General features: G+C 40.2%; 1 protein-coding gene across 11 annotated transcripts in view; it reads right to left on the minus strand.

The window, feature by feature from the left end:
* znf536 (zinc finger protein 536) overlaps positions 1–19,228 on the minus strand; it is a 364,930-nt gene that overhangs the window by 17,384 nt on the left and 328,318 nt on the right. The window contains exon 8 of one of the 11 annotated variants that reach the window (XM_067596571.1): positions 1,966–4,655. The exons of 9 other annotated variants lie outside the window; for them this stretch is intronic. In XM_067596571.1, the coding sequence (XP_067452672.1) occupies positions 4,501–4,655 (155 nt within the window). In that variant the 3' untranslated portion in view covers positions 1,966–4,500. Of the gene's footprint in view, positions 1–1,965; positions 4,656–19,228 lie in introns of those variants that run through there. One more of the 11 variants, XM_067596580.1, reaches the window with a different exon arrangement.

A 19,228-nucleotide genomic window follows, 5' to 3' on the forward strand; every position in this document is an offset into this window, starting at 1 on the left:
CAAGTAATATCCTGATTCTCCCTAATCAATCTCATATCCAGCCATCTAAAACATTCTTCTTTTGGCGCGTGTGTGTGTGTAAGTCTGTGTGTGTAAGCATGTAGATATAAACCAGTCAAACAGTTACTTTCTCCGGATGTGGGTTTTATTGGGAACAGACTTGATGGTTTCGTGGCAGGAGGCCCCCACATCTGGTGCGGTGCAGCTGATCCGTTTAAAAATTAGTCAGGCATTGACCTGGGCAGCCTCCCAGCGGCCCAGCAGCTCGGCAGCCTTTGGGGTCCTGACGTTAGGTTAACACAAATACGGATTCCATCAACGCAGAGCGGATCAGGTTTCAGACCACAGAGGGGGGAAATGAAACCGTAAAATATTTCTTCCTTTGAAAAGCGGAGTCAGCTGAAGTGGCTGTGTGTGTGTGTGTGTGTGTGTGTGTGTGTGTGTGTGTGTGTGTGTGTGTGTGTGTGTGTGGGCAGGAAACTTTGTGTTGGAGGTAACTTTGTGAATCTCCCACACTTGTCATTTTTTACTAGGATGATAAAATGTATACACATGTGCACCCACAGATGTTTACTGTACATACAAACACATACGTATTAATATAGTGTTAATGAGGTTCAGTATGTTGAGTTCTGACACCGACACACCAAAATTGACACTAATTTCTGTCTGACCTTGATCCCTGTCTTTGACTTTTTGAAAACCATTTTTTACTCTGATTCTAAATCTAATCCTAAAAAATGTAATAAAACTGACTGTACAAACAAACCAAAAGAAGAAAAAGAAGAATAAGAGAACACAACAGCTACTCTATGAAGACATTCTGGAGACACTTTCATTTGCCAGCCTGTACAACTGAGAGCAAATTACATGCCTAGACATAACAATACTCATGATTTATCATGGTTTATGACATAAACAGGATCAAATCACATTGCTGCCCTGAGCTCTAATTACAAACATTACAAAACTAATTCAAAAAGTAAGTCTTACCGGCAACCATTTGGATTTTGTTAAAAGGTTTGAAAGTGTGAGGATCTCAGAAGTCGTTTTCTTGTTTTCTTTTATCATGAGCATCATCATCATACTTTTGTAAAGGGCTGATCTAATTAATGACCGTTTCATATGATGGAAAGAATGGGGTGAGGAGTCATGGTGTCTCTTACTTCAATAAGATTTTGAATGCAGGATTTTTACATTGTACATTTGTTCACATACATTATTTACATTATTGCTACGTCTCTTCCACCGGTGAATATTACCTTGCAGTTTAGTAATTTGCATACAAATGCTATAGACCCTGTGTGCAATAACAGATCTGCTTGTAACAATCTGTCAAAGTGAATGAGATACCTGATATTCTGATCAGTGATATTAAAGCATGTTGTCATGTTATCCACTGCTTGTTTTTTAATCTATAAGTAGATTCATTATTGTTATGTCTTTTAAAAGGAGGAGGGCCTGGTCAAAAGTACCAGAAGAAAGAAAGACATGCATCAAATCACTAAAAGAACACAAACACACTGGATGGGGAACAGAGATGGAGAGGACGCAAGAGAATAGATGTATGATTCACACAGCTCATCTCTATCTGAACGTGATTTGTTGTAATTTAAATATTTTAATCTTCTCTTTATATTTTGCCACATGGGACGCTCCCAGCGTGCCAACGTGTTGCCTGTCCTCCCCATATTGTTTCACTGCAGCTACTTTACCATCACCTTTGGGAGACAAAGTGGCGTAGATAGTAATTTAGATGTGTGTATTCGACATCATGATCACAGTCTGTGAAGCTTTGCCATCAAATTGTCGGAGAGATAATAACTTGTGTTGGAAGTGATGGACTACTCTCCAAACAGTTTACCAGCTTCTGATCACACAGTGACACTCCGACGCGTCGGCTCGCCTTCCCGATTCTCGCTCTGTCAGAAATGAAGAAATTAAAAACATGAAACAGGCCGTTGCTCTGTGACAATCTTTTTTTTTTTTAGTTTGAATACATTTTATTTTTATTATAAGTACAGTTCAGTAGTTACAAAACGAAGCATCTGCCATGAGGATACAGCGAAACATAAAGAGTGTTCAGCTCACAAGACAGGTTTTGTACATAATATGTGGAGTGGAATGCTCATTATAGCTGGTTCAGAGAAGGAGAGAGCCCAAGCGTGACTCTTGCCATTAATTTCTCATCTTTACACCCCTGGAAAACAGAGATAGGGGCCAAGAAACTGAGACCCAGTCATCTGATTGGTCAGTGCCTCCAGCAGGATACGTCTGATTGGTTTACTCAGACCCCATTTCCAGAATTCCTCCCTTCAAACACCCTGTTACATTTCCCTACAGCCATTACTTCTCACTTTTTATATGTCACACTCTTATTATTTTACTTTTTAATCCCCTCTTTTCCTGGCATATTGAAATTGAAAGAATGGTTAATTGTAATCTACATATAAATCAAATTAAAATGGAAAAAAAAAAATATCTGAGGCTGTACTGCCGAGAATATCTTCTCAAGTTGGAATTTGAGCACTGAAAATCACCCAGGCTGAAGCAGTGACGGGCCTACACTGCAGGTCAAAAGGGGATTTGCATACAAAAGAAATCTGGGTAACAATTTGTCAAAGCCACATACAGTATAGAGGTTGATCAAACAAAAAAAAGATTATATTTGGACTGTACATACCGCATTAGAATTTTTCTCTGGGTTCACAAAAAATGACGTAGAAACATTTCACAATGCCAAGGGACACACAAACACACACCTTCAGTTTAGTTAGTTAGCTAGTTTTGTACTGTATAGGTTGGATTTATAATACTATCACAGTGCAAAATACTTCTGAGAACCAAAACAAATGAAAAAAAAAGAAAGGATAAAGTCCCTCTATGCATAATGGAATCTGTATATATGGGGGCAAATATGTTTGCAGCACAGGAGACGATTGTCATCTTTTTTCCTCTTTTTTTATCAATAAATGGAGAAGGCATTAATGTACAGTACATATAAAAATTAAAAATAAAATCAACCCTACGTCCTATAGTCTAGCACAGCTACATAGCTTTGTAGAAGCAATAACAGATGACTTGTATCTAAGGCTATACACAATATGTCTTTTTTCCAGTTTTTTGTTCTTTTTTTTTCTCATCTTAAAGTAAATACATCAAACCATTTTCAGTAGTCAGTAACACTGTGCAACAATGATCGGTGGCAGTATTTTACAAACATCTGCGACACTAGAGTCCTTGAGGTTGACATGAGAGATGAAGAGAAACGGGTGGAGGGTGATAAAGAAAGAAACAGTTCCCCCTTTTTTTGTTTTTGAGATCTTTTTTTTTGAAATTCTTCTCTGTCAAACTAGAAGAATGCCTACCTATTGAGAATATGGCCGTGTAAACTACTGTCATGTCTTTGCTTTCGCTCCTCGCGAACGTTTTAAAACTTTGTTTTCACTTTTTTTTTTTTTTACTACTGTATATCTCTCTATGTACATTAAGCGTCTACGGGCGCTGTGTTGAATGATACAGAACAAGAAAAAAAGACAAAGGGAGCCATATAGCAAGGAGGGAGGCCTGTACTGGTCTGGTTATGGAGGAGGGGGGGGATATAGTATTATAAGTACATATAGGGCAGTCTGAATACTCCATCTTCTTCACATCATCAACAACATCATCAGCACCACCATCATCAAAAGTCAACTATGGGTATGTTTTTCTACCAGCAATGCCATCTTGTTTCTGTGTTGTAGATTGTCATATGGTGCCCTGTCCTTATTATGTTAACCATAATCACTGTGATGCATGGGACATAAATAGTGACTCTATGACAGCTGATAGGAGAGCCAGAAGTGGTCGGTCTCACAGGAAAATGTGCTTGGTCTCTGTCAACAGTCCAGTAAAGTTGAGTTTCTATTCTAGAGTAGCATACATTCCAGGTACAATATAATGATAATCCATGGAGTCGTCAAATAACCGTCTTCTTCATATAACAGGAGAGAAAAGTCTTTGATAGGTAAGCATTTGATTAAGCACTACACTTCAGTCCTAATTAGAAAAAGGAACACCTTTCTAGCTCAAGGAATGTATCAGAGATTGCGGGGCCAGTTACAGGAAGTGCTAATCAGACAGGTAGTTTCATCAAAAGAAAAATAAAACATTGTATAAGAGAAAAGACAACAAAGACAGGGGCATTCAGACCACAGGAGACAAAACAGGAAAGTTGCCGTCACTTTGTTTAGTGTCCAAGGACGCTTGCAAAAGTCATTAGGTCCGTCTCGCAAATCCATCCCCAAAGGAAACTGTCCCAAACTCTCCTTCATATAGTTCTCGCCTTCTCTTGACTCTGACGGTAGTATGTGTTTTTTTTTTTTTTTTCATCTTAAATAAAGTCTTTGTTATAGTGTATTCCTTCATTTTTCCTTCATCCTCCTCATCATCCTCATCATCGCCTTCATCATCATCATCATCATCATCCTCATCATCCTGCCTTGCTCCGGTGCGGGGCCGTTAGTCTTTGTTTACAGCGTGGGCGTCCAGCCCCTCGGGGTCGCCTAGGTTATGGTTGTTAGGGTGGTTAAGGTCGTTGTTAAGATGGTTGGGGTCGTGGGTCAGCGCGGGGTCATGGGTCATGGGCTGGTCCTCCTCTCCTACCCACAGATGCACTACGGCCAATGAGAGAACAAGAGGCAGATTAGCACCACGGACCCAACACACCGAGCCCACCCCGCAGTATACACACACACACACACACACCCTCAGCATTGTATCATACGGCCAAATGGATGGACTTGATATTTGAGACTGTCAGCTTTTCCCAATGGACAATAGCCAATTGTGTCATTTTTAAAGACTTTAAATGGTAATGTCACCCAAATTACAGAAAAAAAACATTTCTCACTTACCTGTAGATAAAATTAGTCACAAAGACAGTTTTGGTTTAATTTATCCAGACTGAGATTTTGCCTCCATCCCAATACAATGGAAACACATGGAATTCCAATTGTGTAAAAAATTAAACAACTACATCTCTTTCCAGTAACAGTGTCCATGTTTCTCTGGGTAATCCATAGACCTGCAGTCAACAGTTTTCACAGGAACTATTTCTTTGGTAGAAAGTAGTCCCAGTGACAACTAACCAGAGATGCTGCAAGTCTGTGGATTCTCTTCAATAACAGGGACAGTGTTTCAGGAAGGACACTTTGCTAGAGCATTTTTCCACTCACTTCCATTGTATTGCTGTGGTGGCTGAAATATTAAAGACAGATATCTCCCACCCTGGAAAAATGAAACCAGAAAATACTGCTGGAGATAAGTGAGAAATTTGTAATTGGTAATTTGGGTGAACCGATCCTTTAAAATGTCTCTCCAGGATTCAGTTTCAATACATCATATGAGCTGTACACATTCTAAAAGAACAGAGACAATAGGACCAGCAACAGAAACATCCTCAGCTCACAGTCCCAAATTTTATTGCTTTTTCAAGAATTTCACTGTTATGTATAAATGCTATACTAATAATATACTAATGATATGTGGTTAGTATCTAAACAAACAGGGTTGACACAATATCAGGAACACCTTCAAATGAAATACATTCAATACAGCAACAAGACAGATGAATGCAAACATGTCCGGTTGAATCCACACATCTCTGTAATCGACAGTATAAGCTTCTTAAAGGTAGTATTGTTTTGGATTGCATCCGAGGGGTTCCTGTTATTCTGTCCACCCTCCAACAATCGCTGTGAATAACTATTAACAAGTTAAGAAGCTCCTCTTTACCTAATAAGCAAGGTCAGCAGAGTTTTCATTGGTTTCATCAGATCTAACGTATTGAGATTATTACATCTCTCATACAAATCTCCCATTTATTTCTCCCTAATTTTATTTATGCATCTTCTGTACACAGAAGCTTACACTGTGAGATTGTGATAGGCTGTGCGGTGAAATAATCATTTCTAAAATGATATGAGACGCTAACACATTATGGTTATGACAACTGGAGTAGTTTCATACTTGTTCCAAGCAAGTTTGTTGGCTCAATAAGTGTTACAGGGAGTGTGACAGTGGATGAGAAGTGAAGTGAGTAATTCTAATAAAAAAGTTTTAAGACTCGGTGAGACAGTAAGAAATGCATAACTGTAATTAGGTCCCACAGTAGCGGCCACTAAATAATACAACTTGTCCCCCCTCTTCTCCCCCTCTTTTCTAGACTTTCATTCCCTCAGCAACTTCTTAGAAAATTATTTTGCAATAAAACGCCACCGAACACATTTGCATGTCATGTTCTTTTAAAGTGGCGTTATGAATCTGACAAAACCAAATTAAAACACGGGTTTATTTGAGCTGTGCTTTTGCAAGGACAGAAATGGATATCAAAATGAAAGGAAGTGCCGGCATAACGGAGGGAAAATAAAGCGCTAATAACATGATAAAACATCTCCCCGATTCAACACTGAGTAATAACTCTGTGGCTGTCTCTGCATAATGCAGCCAACATTTACTTATGTCTCATATGGGCTCCTGCTTTTAATGCTCGATATAACTTGCTTCAGATGCTTCCAGTGATACTAAAAGATCATTTTTACTGTAATGATATTGGTAGAGGAAGTGTTTGAAATAAAATTCGGAATACATGAGGTCAGTTTGATTCCTAATGCTCGTTTATTTGTAACCTACATCAAACAAATCATTATTAACATGACTATCTGTAGGTGCACAGTATGTAAACTGAAGAGATGGACTCTTTTATTGCCACTAACTGGTGTTTTCTTATCACTTTTGCAGCACGTCTCAGTTTATAATTCTTTACTAGTAGAGAATATGATTTCATAACCAACTTTCACCACAAGATGGCAAGCTAAGACAGTAAATAAGACGCTGGAGCCTTCATATGTATACAAAGCAGAGCACGCTTAGACCAGTTATTTCCCTATAGAGAGAGATTCAGTTTCAACAACTGTGTAGTGAATGTATGGAACAAAATAAGAAATTGATTCAACTGAACACACATTTATTTATTTATTTTAGTATAAAAACTACTAAAACCTCATCAGTAAACATCACATTTGCGATCCTGATTTACTGTGGCCATTTTTTTTAAAGTCCATAAGCCACCATACTTAAAATAAACCAAAAATAAAGTGTCCTTGTTTTGCAGCTTCAAAAAGTGTCTAGTCTCTCCCCAAGGGCACTTCCTGCCTTTGACTTCCCTGTAAAGAAACTTCCTGTAACGAGCTCCAGATTAGGCCCCATATTTGATTTTCACTGTTCATTAACTAAGCCACCTGGAATGTTATTATTTAAGCACGGTGCTCCTTCTCCCCAAACAACTGCCGCTGCGAAGGGGGAGAGATTTCCTGGCCAACTTTATAGATTTAGCATAACTTCCCCTCGCAGTTTTTAATTTCCCATTCGGGCAGGCGGCAGATGCACCTCACAGACACAGAAAACCTGCCTGGCATTCATTTATCACTTGAATGCAAGGCTTATCTGTTTGTTTCCTTCAAAGATTTTGCGCTTCTTGGGTTCGATGCAGCGTGCATACGTGATGGCGACATGATGACAGTGTGATACTGATCAAAATCTATCTCAATAGAAATGATACAATTATTATCACCTCGCATTTGAGCCAAGGGACGGCAGAAAAAGCACCAATCTACATGCTCGTATCACTACAATGCTCCTGAAACACAATATGAAAAAGTATGCCCTCTTGTGGTGTGTTGAGAGATAGCAGATGGAAACAGGGCTGGTTGTTAGAGGGGAGTGAGGGCCTAGGAAAGGAAAACATATGGTGTGAGGACACACAGCTCCAGGATCCATCCACTGTTAATACATGTGTCATGCTTAACAGAATGGATAAATGGGAAGGAGGATGGAACAATGGCATACCACTGCACTCTGAGCATGTGTCGGGGACCGCCATGGGATACGGTGGACTGTGCGTGTGTATGTGAAAAAGCGTGTGTGTGTGTGTGTGTGTGTGGTCTCAGAGGCATCACCTGACATTAATAGCAGTCTGTGAAAACATCACACAACAGGCACTCGCCAAGTAGACGCTGGCATTTTGCAGCGCGACACCCTTCAATTCTTGAGACTGGTACTGTGGCACATTTGTACAGCATTTTTTTTTTTTTGATACTGAAGCTAAAACACATGACTGTTAAATGCTGGTGCCTTTGTTTTAGCGGCTTTGCACTTTATTCTTTTCATCCTGGATGACCATTAGGGTTGAACTAAAATGTAAAACTCTCCACTAACAGGGTTGGTTTACCCAGATTACAAAAGCATGCCTGCAGTTTTGGTTTTATTTGTCTTGGTTTTAAACTATCTCTCACAAAGATTTCTGCTTACACTCCAGAATAAAAGAGGTGGCTGGACTTTTGTTTGTGGTGCTAACAGCAGAAAAAAACAAAAAACAAAAAAAAAACATTGTCCCTGTTACGTTACCCTGCATAATCCATATAACACACTGTAAACAGCTTTCATAGGGCCTATTACTTCAGTAGAAAGAAGTTCCAGAGAGTAGTGCTGTGAGATTTCTGCACAGCGAGCTCTGTGGATCGACCACAGCGACCAGGATATGTTTCTGGAGAGACTCACTTTTTCTTTTTCTCAATTTTCATTGCTGTGAGCACAAGAAATTCCATTCACCATCACTTCTACCGGATTGGAGGCAGACATTTCAGTGACAGATCTGGACAAATAAAACCAAAATGATCTAAGCAAGAGGCCACATGATGAATGTGAGGAAGGCTCATGAGATGATTAATAGAATGGCAAAGCAGAAAAAAGAAACATACAGTACTAGTTAAAAGTTTTGACAAGCTTTCTCGTTCAAGTTAATGGGAAGGTGTGTCCAAACTTTTGCCTGGTACTGTATTTCTGCCAGATTTCCATGTGATCTTTGTTTTTTCTCTTGGTGAATTTGATTAAACAAACAAAACACGGGGAAAAATGTTGCACTGGTTATAACCAGACATATTCAACTGGTGAAAAGGGGCTCACAAGTTGTCATTGCTTAATTTTGAAGGGGTCAAAAACCAAAAAGGTTGGCAAACCTCTGCACTAGAGGTGAGTGAGAAAACATGCAATTGTGCAAAAGTGACTCTTTTAAATGATACTAATGACATTATCTCAGGTGGGTTAAGAGCCTCTTAAGACCTGTCCTGAAGCTGCTGAGAGAACCTGACCTTCACCAAATGATGTTATGCTGCTGATATTTCTTTCTCAGCTATGTTATAACGCACTGTACAGTATACCAGTCTCATCTAAATAAACAGGCATCAAACGTAGCCTGGTTGCAATGCATCATCTGTCATCATCTCCACCCATATGGACTTCAACAGAACCTACATGAAGTCGAGCTCTGTGAACCCTCCGTGTGCCACTGAAGGTGGCTGTGGCTCCTTTGTTCCCTCTCCCAGGCATCCGGGCCCTACACTAGCAGAAAGTGTTGTTCTTGGCACAGCCCCAGCTCATTGTAAAGCCCAGTATTTATAAATATGTAAATATGAGCGGCACCAGGCATAACACGGCCCGCTTGTATACACCGAGGAGGAACGGCAAGGAAGTGAGCGCACCCCCCCCCTTGCCACCCCCCCACCTACCCCCCCCTTCCAAAATTGTATTTTTAGATGGTTTTAATGAATACAGGATGTTTATAGTTACCATTCCCTGTGATTCGCACAAAAGACTAGAAAAATCCACATCCACCCTGCCGCCCCTCCTCTGCACCCTTCCCACCCTACCCTCCCTCCCTCCCCCAATCCCTCAAAGCATTACTAAAGAAGAAGAAGGGGTGGGAAAAAAAAAAAAATCAAATTTGCAGTGAAACGCAGCAGGATTGTTGTGCTCTCAGTCTGCTTTCGGCTCAGATCCCTATTAGACAAACAGAGTATGGTGTTAAGGTGCAACAAAGAGTGACGAAAACTCCTGTGTTCGGGTGGAGAGCGGGCGGGCGCACGAGAGAGAGAGAGACAAGAGAAGATGTGCAGCGAAAAGGTTCCTCACGACGCCACATCAAGGCGGAACGCAATTTGTGTGTTATTTCTGTTTTTTAAAGTTGCAAAAATAATACAAAAGCCGAATCCATATGTGCGAGGGGCGGGTAAAAAAGGTTACCTGTTTTCTGTTGTCTGTGATAATGTGTTTTTTGTGTGTGATGACTCCATGTCAACTTGTTTTCTTTTTATAAACTCAGTTTTGTTTTGCTGCAAACTCTGGGGTCTAGTATGAGGTGATGCGTATGACAGGATGGAAAGATTCAGAGGAGGAAAAAAAAAAGAAAGGCAAGTAAAAAGTAAAAAAAAAAAGAATGATTGCAGTTAGGGAAACACAATGAAGTGAATGTTAGTGCCCTCTTTCTATCTTTCGCTCTCTGTCTCCAAAACTATTTCTGAGGCTAAAAGATTGCCGGTTTGATAATACCTCCGCCGAGCAATTTAAGCCCAAACACTCGGATGCTACAATCTGTCTTCTCTGCCTGATAGCGCTTTTCTCCCCTCTCCTCTCCAAATTACTTTCTTTCATATCTAATTATATTTGCTAATGATCTTATAAGAGAATAATGGAATGTGCTTGATCTATTACCTTTTTTTTCAATACATAAATACAATGCGGGGGGAAATGACTATTAGAGACAGGAGGAAATGTTTTTTTTATGTTTTTGATGAGAGGGAAAATGAAGCTGGGAGCTGCAGGGTCATTAATGGGCGATGAACACAGAGGTCATCTCTCACAATCTCTTCGACATTTCTCTCATCTGACGTGCTGAAACAATCACAACCTCATCTGCGCTCTCGATTCTGCCCCTTCACTTCACTGTTCCTCGCTAATCTTCCTGATATCCACCTCAAGTCTCTTTGATCTTCTAATGGAAACTTTGAACTTTGTTAGGTGTCAAGTTGCTGTCACTTGTTTGGTCTTGCATTTCGCTAAAAACCTTCAAATATGAACCTTATTATAGGGGAATGATATGATCAAGTAAATTCCAAGATATTAAATTAAAAGCCCTATCATCAAAAAGTCATATAACGGGAAGATTGTCTGTTAAACTGATGGTTTGGTGGCCTGTTTTAAAGGGCGTTCAGTTTCCTCTTCATATGGAATCCTTCAGCCTGTAAAACCTGTTGTATAACGTCCTCTGTGGCTCTGGAGGAGCTTTATCTAGCTAAAAAAATACTACGGTGAGTCCATTTAAACATCCATCTGTTGGTATATAAGTTACTCCTCAAAAGCAGCATGGCTTGCAGAAAATTTTTGATGGAACCTGATAGGATAAATATATATATTTATATGAACTTATTGTCCCAATAGTGACTAAGTTAATGGTTTGCTAACTGACAGTTTGCCCTCTTCAATAGCTCTTTATGGCATAAATGTACAATCCAGGGAGGATTAAATAGCCCAGAACAGAGAGAAGCTCGTGACTGACTAGTGCTAGCATGTTCCCGGCTTGCTTACTTGCATGTTAGGCATTAGCTCGCTAGCAACAGCAGTTCATCAACTAGCCCAAGATTCAAGCAATGCCTATCTTGTGAGGGTGCACGGATCAACTTTGCTGAGCCACTTTCTGGTGTGACTGAGCTTTTAAAAAGAGACTCTATGAAACTGCATCATTGGAACTGTAGCATCAAGCATGTTTGGAGCCATACTAGGGACTAAAACTGAAGATATCGCTGCTTGTGCTGCAGTGAATTTTGTTTTTTTTATATATATATCTCTTGTGAGTCATCCAACTTTATAGAAATTCAAAGTGTATCTCCTAGTTTGTTTAAGTTCTGTTCATCTGGTCTTGTCTGTTGAGGAGGGTTCCACCTGTGCACCTCCAAAGACTGCGTCTGGTGTTCTGAGAGTGTTTCTGTACTAACACTTCAAAGGCCAGAGTGCAGATTGAATTTTCAAAAGAACCTCACAGTGTCCCTCTATGACTTTTCCTGAATTCAGTTTCTGCACAGATTTCCACAAAATCACACAAGAATAAATAGTAGTTCTTATTATTGTCCCCTTTTCAACTGATGGCTTTCCGGGCTTCAACTTACACTCGCAAAATCCATTGGCCTTTTAACTGAATAGCTCTTCTCTCTTTCTGTTGCCAAACCCCTGTCCCATCCTGTCCCTCCCTCGCTCCCCTCCTCTTAAGCCTCTTCTCCATCCTCCATTCTTCCCTCCTTTCTCTTCCCCCCCTGTCATTTTTTTTTCTCTCCACAGGCCCTGGGACAAGCCAAGCCATGACAGGCACTCTAAACCCCCTGCATTAATGGAAGGAAATGGCATTCGATCCCTGTTTGATCTCCTAATCATTTCTGCTGAAATGATAATTAGTGCCCTTTCAATCCTCCCACAGAGGAGGAGAAAGGGGTGGGTCGAAGGGGGAGTGGGTAAATACATAAATAGAAAAAAAAAATCCTCTTGCTTTTTAGACCCCAAATGACATCTCTGTCACCAAGTCAGGCTTGTTCATGACCAACAAGTGCTTTCCTCCGTTGCAAATTTCCCATCCTTTACACACAGAGAAGGGTATATATACACACACACACACACACACACACACTCAGACACATAGAGACACGGTGCCTGGCGACTGCTGTCTGTGATTCTTTTCAGCTGACATAATCCTGATTGATTCGTTCAGCAGATAAAAACTGGGTCCACTTCTGCCCTTTTACTGGGGGGGCTGGAACATAATACGGCCTTTTATTCAGCAACAATGTAACATAATGGCGTTGGAATGTGCAGGGGAAAAAAGGCCACATCTTAAATGCTTGTGACACACTGTGCTTTGAAAAAGCCTGTAGTCTAATGTAAAAGAGAGAGAGGGAAAGAGGGGAAAGAAAGAAAGAGAGAAAGAAATCATTAAGCTGCCAGATTACCCATGTGCCCTGGTGCTAACAAGGTCAGATGAAGGCTGTTGTTTCGGAGAACTTGTTTTCTTTCTTTCATTTCTGAGTGTGGCTATGTGTGCATTCCCAACTTTGTGTGTGCCTGTCACTCCGTAACTCCACGTTGCCTTCATGTTCACACAAATAAATCGAGGATTTGAGCTCTCGAGTTACCTAACCGTCACTACCGTCCATCCTTTTCTGAAAAGGAATCTTTTGTTTGGGAGGGCAGGAAGAGGTGAGGTCATCTCATCTCCACAGATTGCAGCCACTATTCGCTTCATAACTGGCTTTTTTCTTTTGGAAAGCTTTGTTCTTACATGAACTAACATCCTTCCCTCATTCTCTAAGATACGAACAAAGGCTAAAGGCCACGCCAGTGGATGTTTGTATTAGTGTCCTCAGCTGTACTGTAGTCTGAGTCAGTCTGCTGTAAAGTACTGTACTGGAATGTGAATGAGTACTGTACACTTTGACAAACTGAGTTTGTCTTTTCCATCAGGGCTTGTATGCTTTGGAAAAAGCTGCCAGAGGAGCACAGACAGCTACAGCTGCCTTTTATATCTCTCTTTACAGAGTTTCTTTAATGTGATTATCCGTTCTTAAATGTGTTTCAACTTACAGTGCAGTCCTTCCGTAGTTTTTTTTTCGAGTGGTTTGTATGTCTTTCTTACATTACAGTTCTGTTATGTCTACTTCCTTTCCTAAAAGCTGTCTTTTAAAAAATTACAAGTATAATTTATTTGTTATTGCACTGCTATTATTTTACTACTTCAAAGAAGAAGAAGAAAAGTTAGAATCTGTTGATTTATTTATGCAATGGGAAGATTCTCTCTGTTGATAGAGTACAGTACATACACCTGTTTAAAACCCCAAAACACATGATGATTCTTTTTCCCTCAGATACAAGTTGATATTTTAGAGGTTTTAACCCAACAAAGAGTTTGTATCACAGGACAATGATACACTGTGTAGTACGTAATCCCTATCATGACCTTCAGAGTTCAAATTCTTTCAGATCCTTGAAACCGACCAATCTTAACACACACATTGTTTCCTTCGCTGCGCCTTGTAAACGTCTTGGCCACGTCTTGCATTTGAAGTGAAGTACCAATAAACTACCCAACAGGAGAGAGCGGACAGCTTTCCTGCGAGTCACTTGTATTAATTGTAGGCGCTAATCTGCAAGCCACGGCCCTCCCAGGAGCGTACAGTGTTATCCGCACCAGCACGGTGGTGGCGACATATCTGGTTACTAATTCAGTGTGGCATGAAGCCAGCTGGGAGATGGGAAGGAAGAAAGAGTCTGTTGATCGGCCATTGAAATGTGTCCCCAAACCCATCCATTTGACTGAGAGAGAGGAAGAAGAAGAAAGACAAAGGGGGAGTGATGACACAGTATGGAGGATGTAGATCACAGATGGAGGAGAAAATGAACTAGAGAAACAGCAGCAAATAGGGCAATATTATATAGGGCAATATGTATATATAGGGCAACAGTACAGTGTGTTGCCCTGCTAAAGTCTATAATATTCATAAAGACAGATACAGACGGGGAGATAGAGAGTATGAGTAGAGAATCTAAACCTTGAAGAACGAAGCCAAAATATCCATTAAAATTTAAAGACATGTCAGTGTTTTCCACCTTCTGGAAACTTTTTCTTGATCACAGGTGCAACCAAAGTGTTTTTAGGACTAATTTATCCCACAGTTTGCCTGAAAAGGCCAAACAATGTCATCAGTCTCTTCTTCTAAGTAGAGTTTAAATATGTCAAGATGATCCAAATTTTGTTTCACAGGCATTTCCAACATCCAAATTAAGAGCAAAATTTGAATTCTACATTTTGGCAAGAAAATAGAACAATATAAGCTGAAGGTTGTTACAGAACAAATCTGTGGCTTCACTACAAAGGTATCGGTTAACAGTAAATATTTGCTCAACTCGAATAAAAGGGCTGAGTCAGCAGTCCAAAGTATCAAACAGACAGAGACCGGGACGGAACGGCAGAAAACCAGAGATAAAAGAAGCAGATTGTAAAGACAAAAATAAGTCAGGTCTCTTCAGCGGGAGATTAACAAGACAGACAGACAGAGAGGAGAGCAATGACAACCCAGTCCCAGCTATCACAGCTATCATTTATAATCACAGAGAAACCTGTCGCTGTTTCCCATGGTGGAGGAGGGGGAGGAGGGGGAGGGGGGGAGGGGGGGGGGGGGGGGGGGGGGGGGGACACAGGAGTTCTCCCGAGCTTCCAAATGTTACAGATAAATAAATGACAGCAGTTTAGGACGTGAGGATGAAGGAGGCTCTGAGAGCTGGGGGGTTGGTTCGAGTCGACAGGGAGGAAGAGGAGGAGGAAGAGGAGATACGGGCTCTGTGAACAACTGTAACATGGGCATCAATTAAGTATATCAAGGTATGGGAGCTTGCCATATGTTAGAGCTCTAAGGCAAGAAAAGTCAAGATTTATGGAAGCTGGAAAAGATCTCGATTAGTTCTCACTGACTGTGTGGAATTTCCTACAGCAGCTTTCAGCTAATATAAAGAGTCTGATGTTTGCTTTTAGTTTGTATCATTTCAAAGAATCACATGATCAGGTAATAAATTATCTGACATGCATTTGAAGGCCTTTTGTGCCGTGATTTAAATGAGGCAGCCTCTAAGTTTAGAGGTGGATTACTGAGTAAATTGTGTGTTAACAGTTACTGGGGAGTAGAAAATGGAAAATTGTGCATGAATCAGTGAATGAGTAAGAGCTACTAAAACTGGATTTCCAACCAGCAAAGCAAGTAACTGCCCGTTCTAAGTCTGATGACTGGTTGTACATGATTTGATTAACCTGAGATTTGTTTGGACTTTGCAATCCTTACTGTACATAGAATACATGGAGGTGGGAGATGCATCATCGCCTAATCTTGTGGCCCCGTTTTAAAGAGGGGCCCTGTGTAAAAATCTCATTTACAGATTTTATTTTAGTTTATATTGTGCTCACATTGCGCATAGTTTAAAATAGCTATATTATTTAAATAGCTTTGCAGTATTATTCCAGCAGATAAATACTTGTTGGTTCCTGGATATAAATCGACATAAATCAATTCATTTGTGTCAAACTCTAACAAACTGATGTTAAAATTTGAAAATGCAGGTTTAACAGTTAAATTGCCTAAAACTACAGGTTTAAAGTCATATATCTCTCCTCCCATACTGACTGTGGTTTTGTCACACTTTGAGATTCATCAGCGAAGAATCTTGCAAACCTGAATCCTGATGGCCTTGAATGCATCACAGGACCCTTATTTATTCTTTAGTCCTTCATGAAGGAGAACTTTTCAACTTGACATTCTCTAAATAATAAATGAAAAATACATTTATAAATATATTCAAATATAGTGTAAATGGATAACTTTTCTAAAAAGTAGAATACATTAAAATAAATTCAGGTTAATGTTTAGTTAAGCTTCAAATCGGCATTCTTTTTTCTTTTGGGCAGATACATTAAGATGCACACACTTTACAATAGTTTAGCATTGCTAATAACCCATGTATTTCTGCTTCTCATCTCTCTTTTTTTTTCTCCCGGACTCCCCAAACACACACTTCAGCATCACCACTTCAGTATTTCTGTGATGTAAAGAGAGAAAAAAGGCAGAGAAAGTGAGAAATAAAAATGTGGAGCACCTGGCTTCTTTTTAACGTGGTTTCACAGGCTTTCAGTGGTCTCTGATGATTCAACAGTTGCTGCTACAAACATCTGCTGCCTGCTCTTAGCAGATCTCAATTAAGACTCACACAGCCGTGCATGCCATACCTTATTTATGCTTCCGCTTTTTTTTTCTCTTTTCTTTCTTTTTTTTTTTCATTTCTTCAGTGTGTGAGACGAGGGAAAGAGGCCGAAAGGTCCGACAACCCCACTCAAAGAAGACATTATGAGGTGGAACGATAGAGACGTTAAGAGGAGGTTGGAGGTGCTGGCAAGAGATTTCAAAAAGACGAGTTCTTGCCAACATTGGCAGCACTTTTAAGAAAATAAGAGCAAGAAAAAAAAAAAAAAAAAAGCCGCAACCACAACAAACGTCGACAAGCAGCAGCCTAAAGCCCTCCCTCCCTTCAGAGAGAGCCAGGCTATGTGAATTAGCATTTGTCTCTTTCCTCTGTCTTTTTTTTTTTTTTTTTTGAAAATGCACCCAAAGAAAGAGACGAAGAAGAAGTGAGTGTTGATATGATTATGTAAATGTAAACAGGATTTCCTGCCGACTGGAAGCCGTTTTTCTCTCTCTCTCTCTCTCTCTGACCCGTTCTCCTTGCAAATCTTCCATTTAAGACGAATTCCCCCGGGGAGGCCGCTCCGCCGTTACTTAACGGGATAATTATGATATACGAAACCTTTCCAAGATCAGTCCCCCACCCCACACCCCTCTGCGTCTTTGCCTTCTCCCTGAATCTCTCACTCTCTTTCCATTTCTCTCTTTCGACGTCTCTCACTCTCTGTCATTTCCTCTCAGGCCTTTCCTCTGCCTTCTGTCTCTCAGAGGGCTGAATGACCATGAACTTTGGTTGGACTCATACAGTAAGGGTTTTCCGAAGGCCAGTATTGAGACCACTAATTTTGGTTCAAAGCTGTCAACACTGAAAGGCTGCTGCAGTGAATATGTTTGACAAATGATGATTTTAAGGCTGAACGTTTTCCACAAGAATTTCATTTTCTGTCACAGTGATAGTGACACTGAAACAGCATATAGTCCATCACCAGCCTGTGAAATACATCTGAAAACTCAAAAACTGTTTGGCTCTTTAAGACAAAGCATCACATTTACACAATGGCAAGAAAGTATAATTACTTTGAAATGAAAAATAAATGTATAAAAAACAAACAAACAAAAAACAAAACAATAGGGAGTAATTAATGTGGCAGGAAATTTAATTGCCATGATGTATTTTTTCAGAATTCTTCTGTAAATATGGTAAAGAATTAAGCTTCAGTTATATCAGAATTGGCTGATGTTTGATTTATTCAAATGTCAGTTTTTTATCTTTTATATCAGCAAAACAGCTTAACTGCCAGTCTCTATTTGAAGACCCTGTCAAATGCTTCATAAATACTTTTTATTAAATCTTGCTAAAACAAGTCAGGTACACTGTTGGATTCTTGTCACAATACACGGAGAGAAAATCAGCTTTTTCCCTTCCTGAGAGGCCTCATTGAGTTTAAAAATCTCTTTTGTGGCTAATTCTAGAAAAGTTGAATATGCACTGGAGACAAGAGGTGTCGTCTGTCACTGTTAGTAGAATTTTTATATTCTGTTGTCTGAAAATAAATGTGTTTTTTTTTTTAAAGTAACAGTTAAAGCAGCAGTGTGCCTTAGGGTCATGCAGTCTTTACACTCCTGCTGTGCAACCAAACATAGTTCAAACCCGCAGAACTTTATCTTTAATTCTCGCTGTGATCCCAAACTTATCAAAGATGCCAAATGTGTCAAACTGAATTTTAAGGAAATATGTATAAAATGATGCACCGCAAACCTGAAATGTTTCAATTAAAGACTGCGTATACAGCTAGTGCTACTTAACGGGGAATTAAAAGGGGAAACCTGGAGGTTAAGGGTTAAATAAATGTTTTCAAGTCAGGTGTTATCCTGACTGAGTGTCAAAGCGTTATGGATTTTTACTGTTAATATTTCAGGGCCTGTTCCACTCAGCTGTGAAAGTCTTCTTCTAGCAAATCCTCGTCTCACTTGGACCTTAACACCATGACCTCACGATGGAAGAATTGAGCAGCAATCACATTATATTCCACATATTCCTCCGCTATCCCACTGTGTGGTGTGTCTGCATATGTGTGTGTGTGTGTGTGTGTGTAGTTGAGTGCTATCCATAATATACTGCGCTTACCCTTTGATCCCTCACAGCCAGGGAGTGTTTCTGGAACAAAAACACAACCCCAAAAACACACACTTTTGATATCAAGAATCGGAAATGCAAAAGAGCGAGGAGAAATCACGCTGCTCCAAACATTTCATAATGTAGACGTACAACTTAATTGCAATTCTATGTGGTTGTTTGGTTCCTTATTTACTCCTACAACTTTGTTACAGAGCCACACGTCAAACTATTTACGCGCTGGTGTAAGCACTTACGGCTACGACTCTTTTCGCTTGACAACGGCCATAAACAGAGGAGCGAGAGATCAAAACTGTTCATCGGAGAGCATGACAGATGACAGATATGGCAAGAAATTTTCCATGATCTTCTGCGCACATGGGGGGTGGGGTGGGAGGACTTCAAGGGACGGAAAGAAATAAAAAGAGGGGCGGGAGGGGGGATGGGGAGGGGGGGTGCTGAGGATAAAAAT

This window comes from Thunnus thynnus, chromosome 1 (genome assembly GCF_963924715.1).
Source record: "Thunnus thynnus chromosome 1, fThuThy2.1, whole genome shotgun sequence".
Taxonomy (NCBI): domain Eukaryota; kingdom Metazoa; phylum Chordata; class Actinopteri; order Scombriformes; family Scombridae; genus Thunnus; species Thunnus thynnus.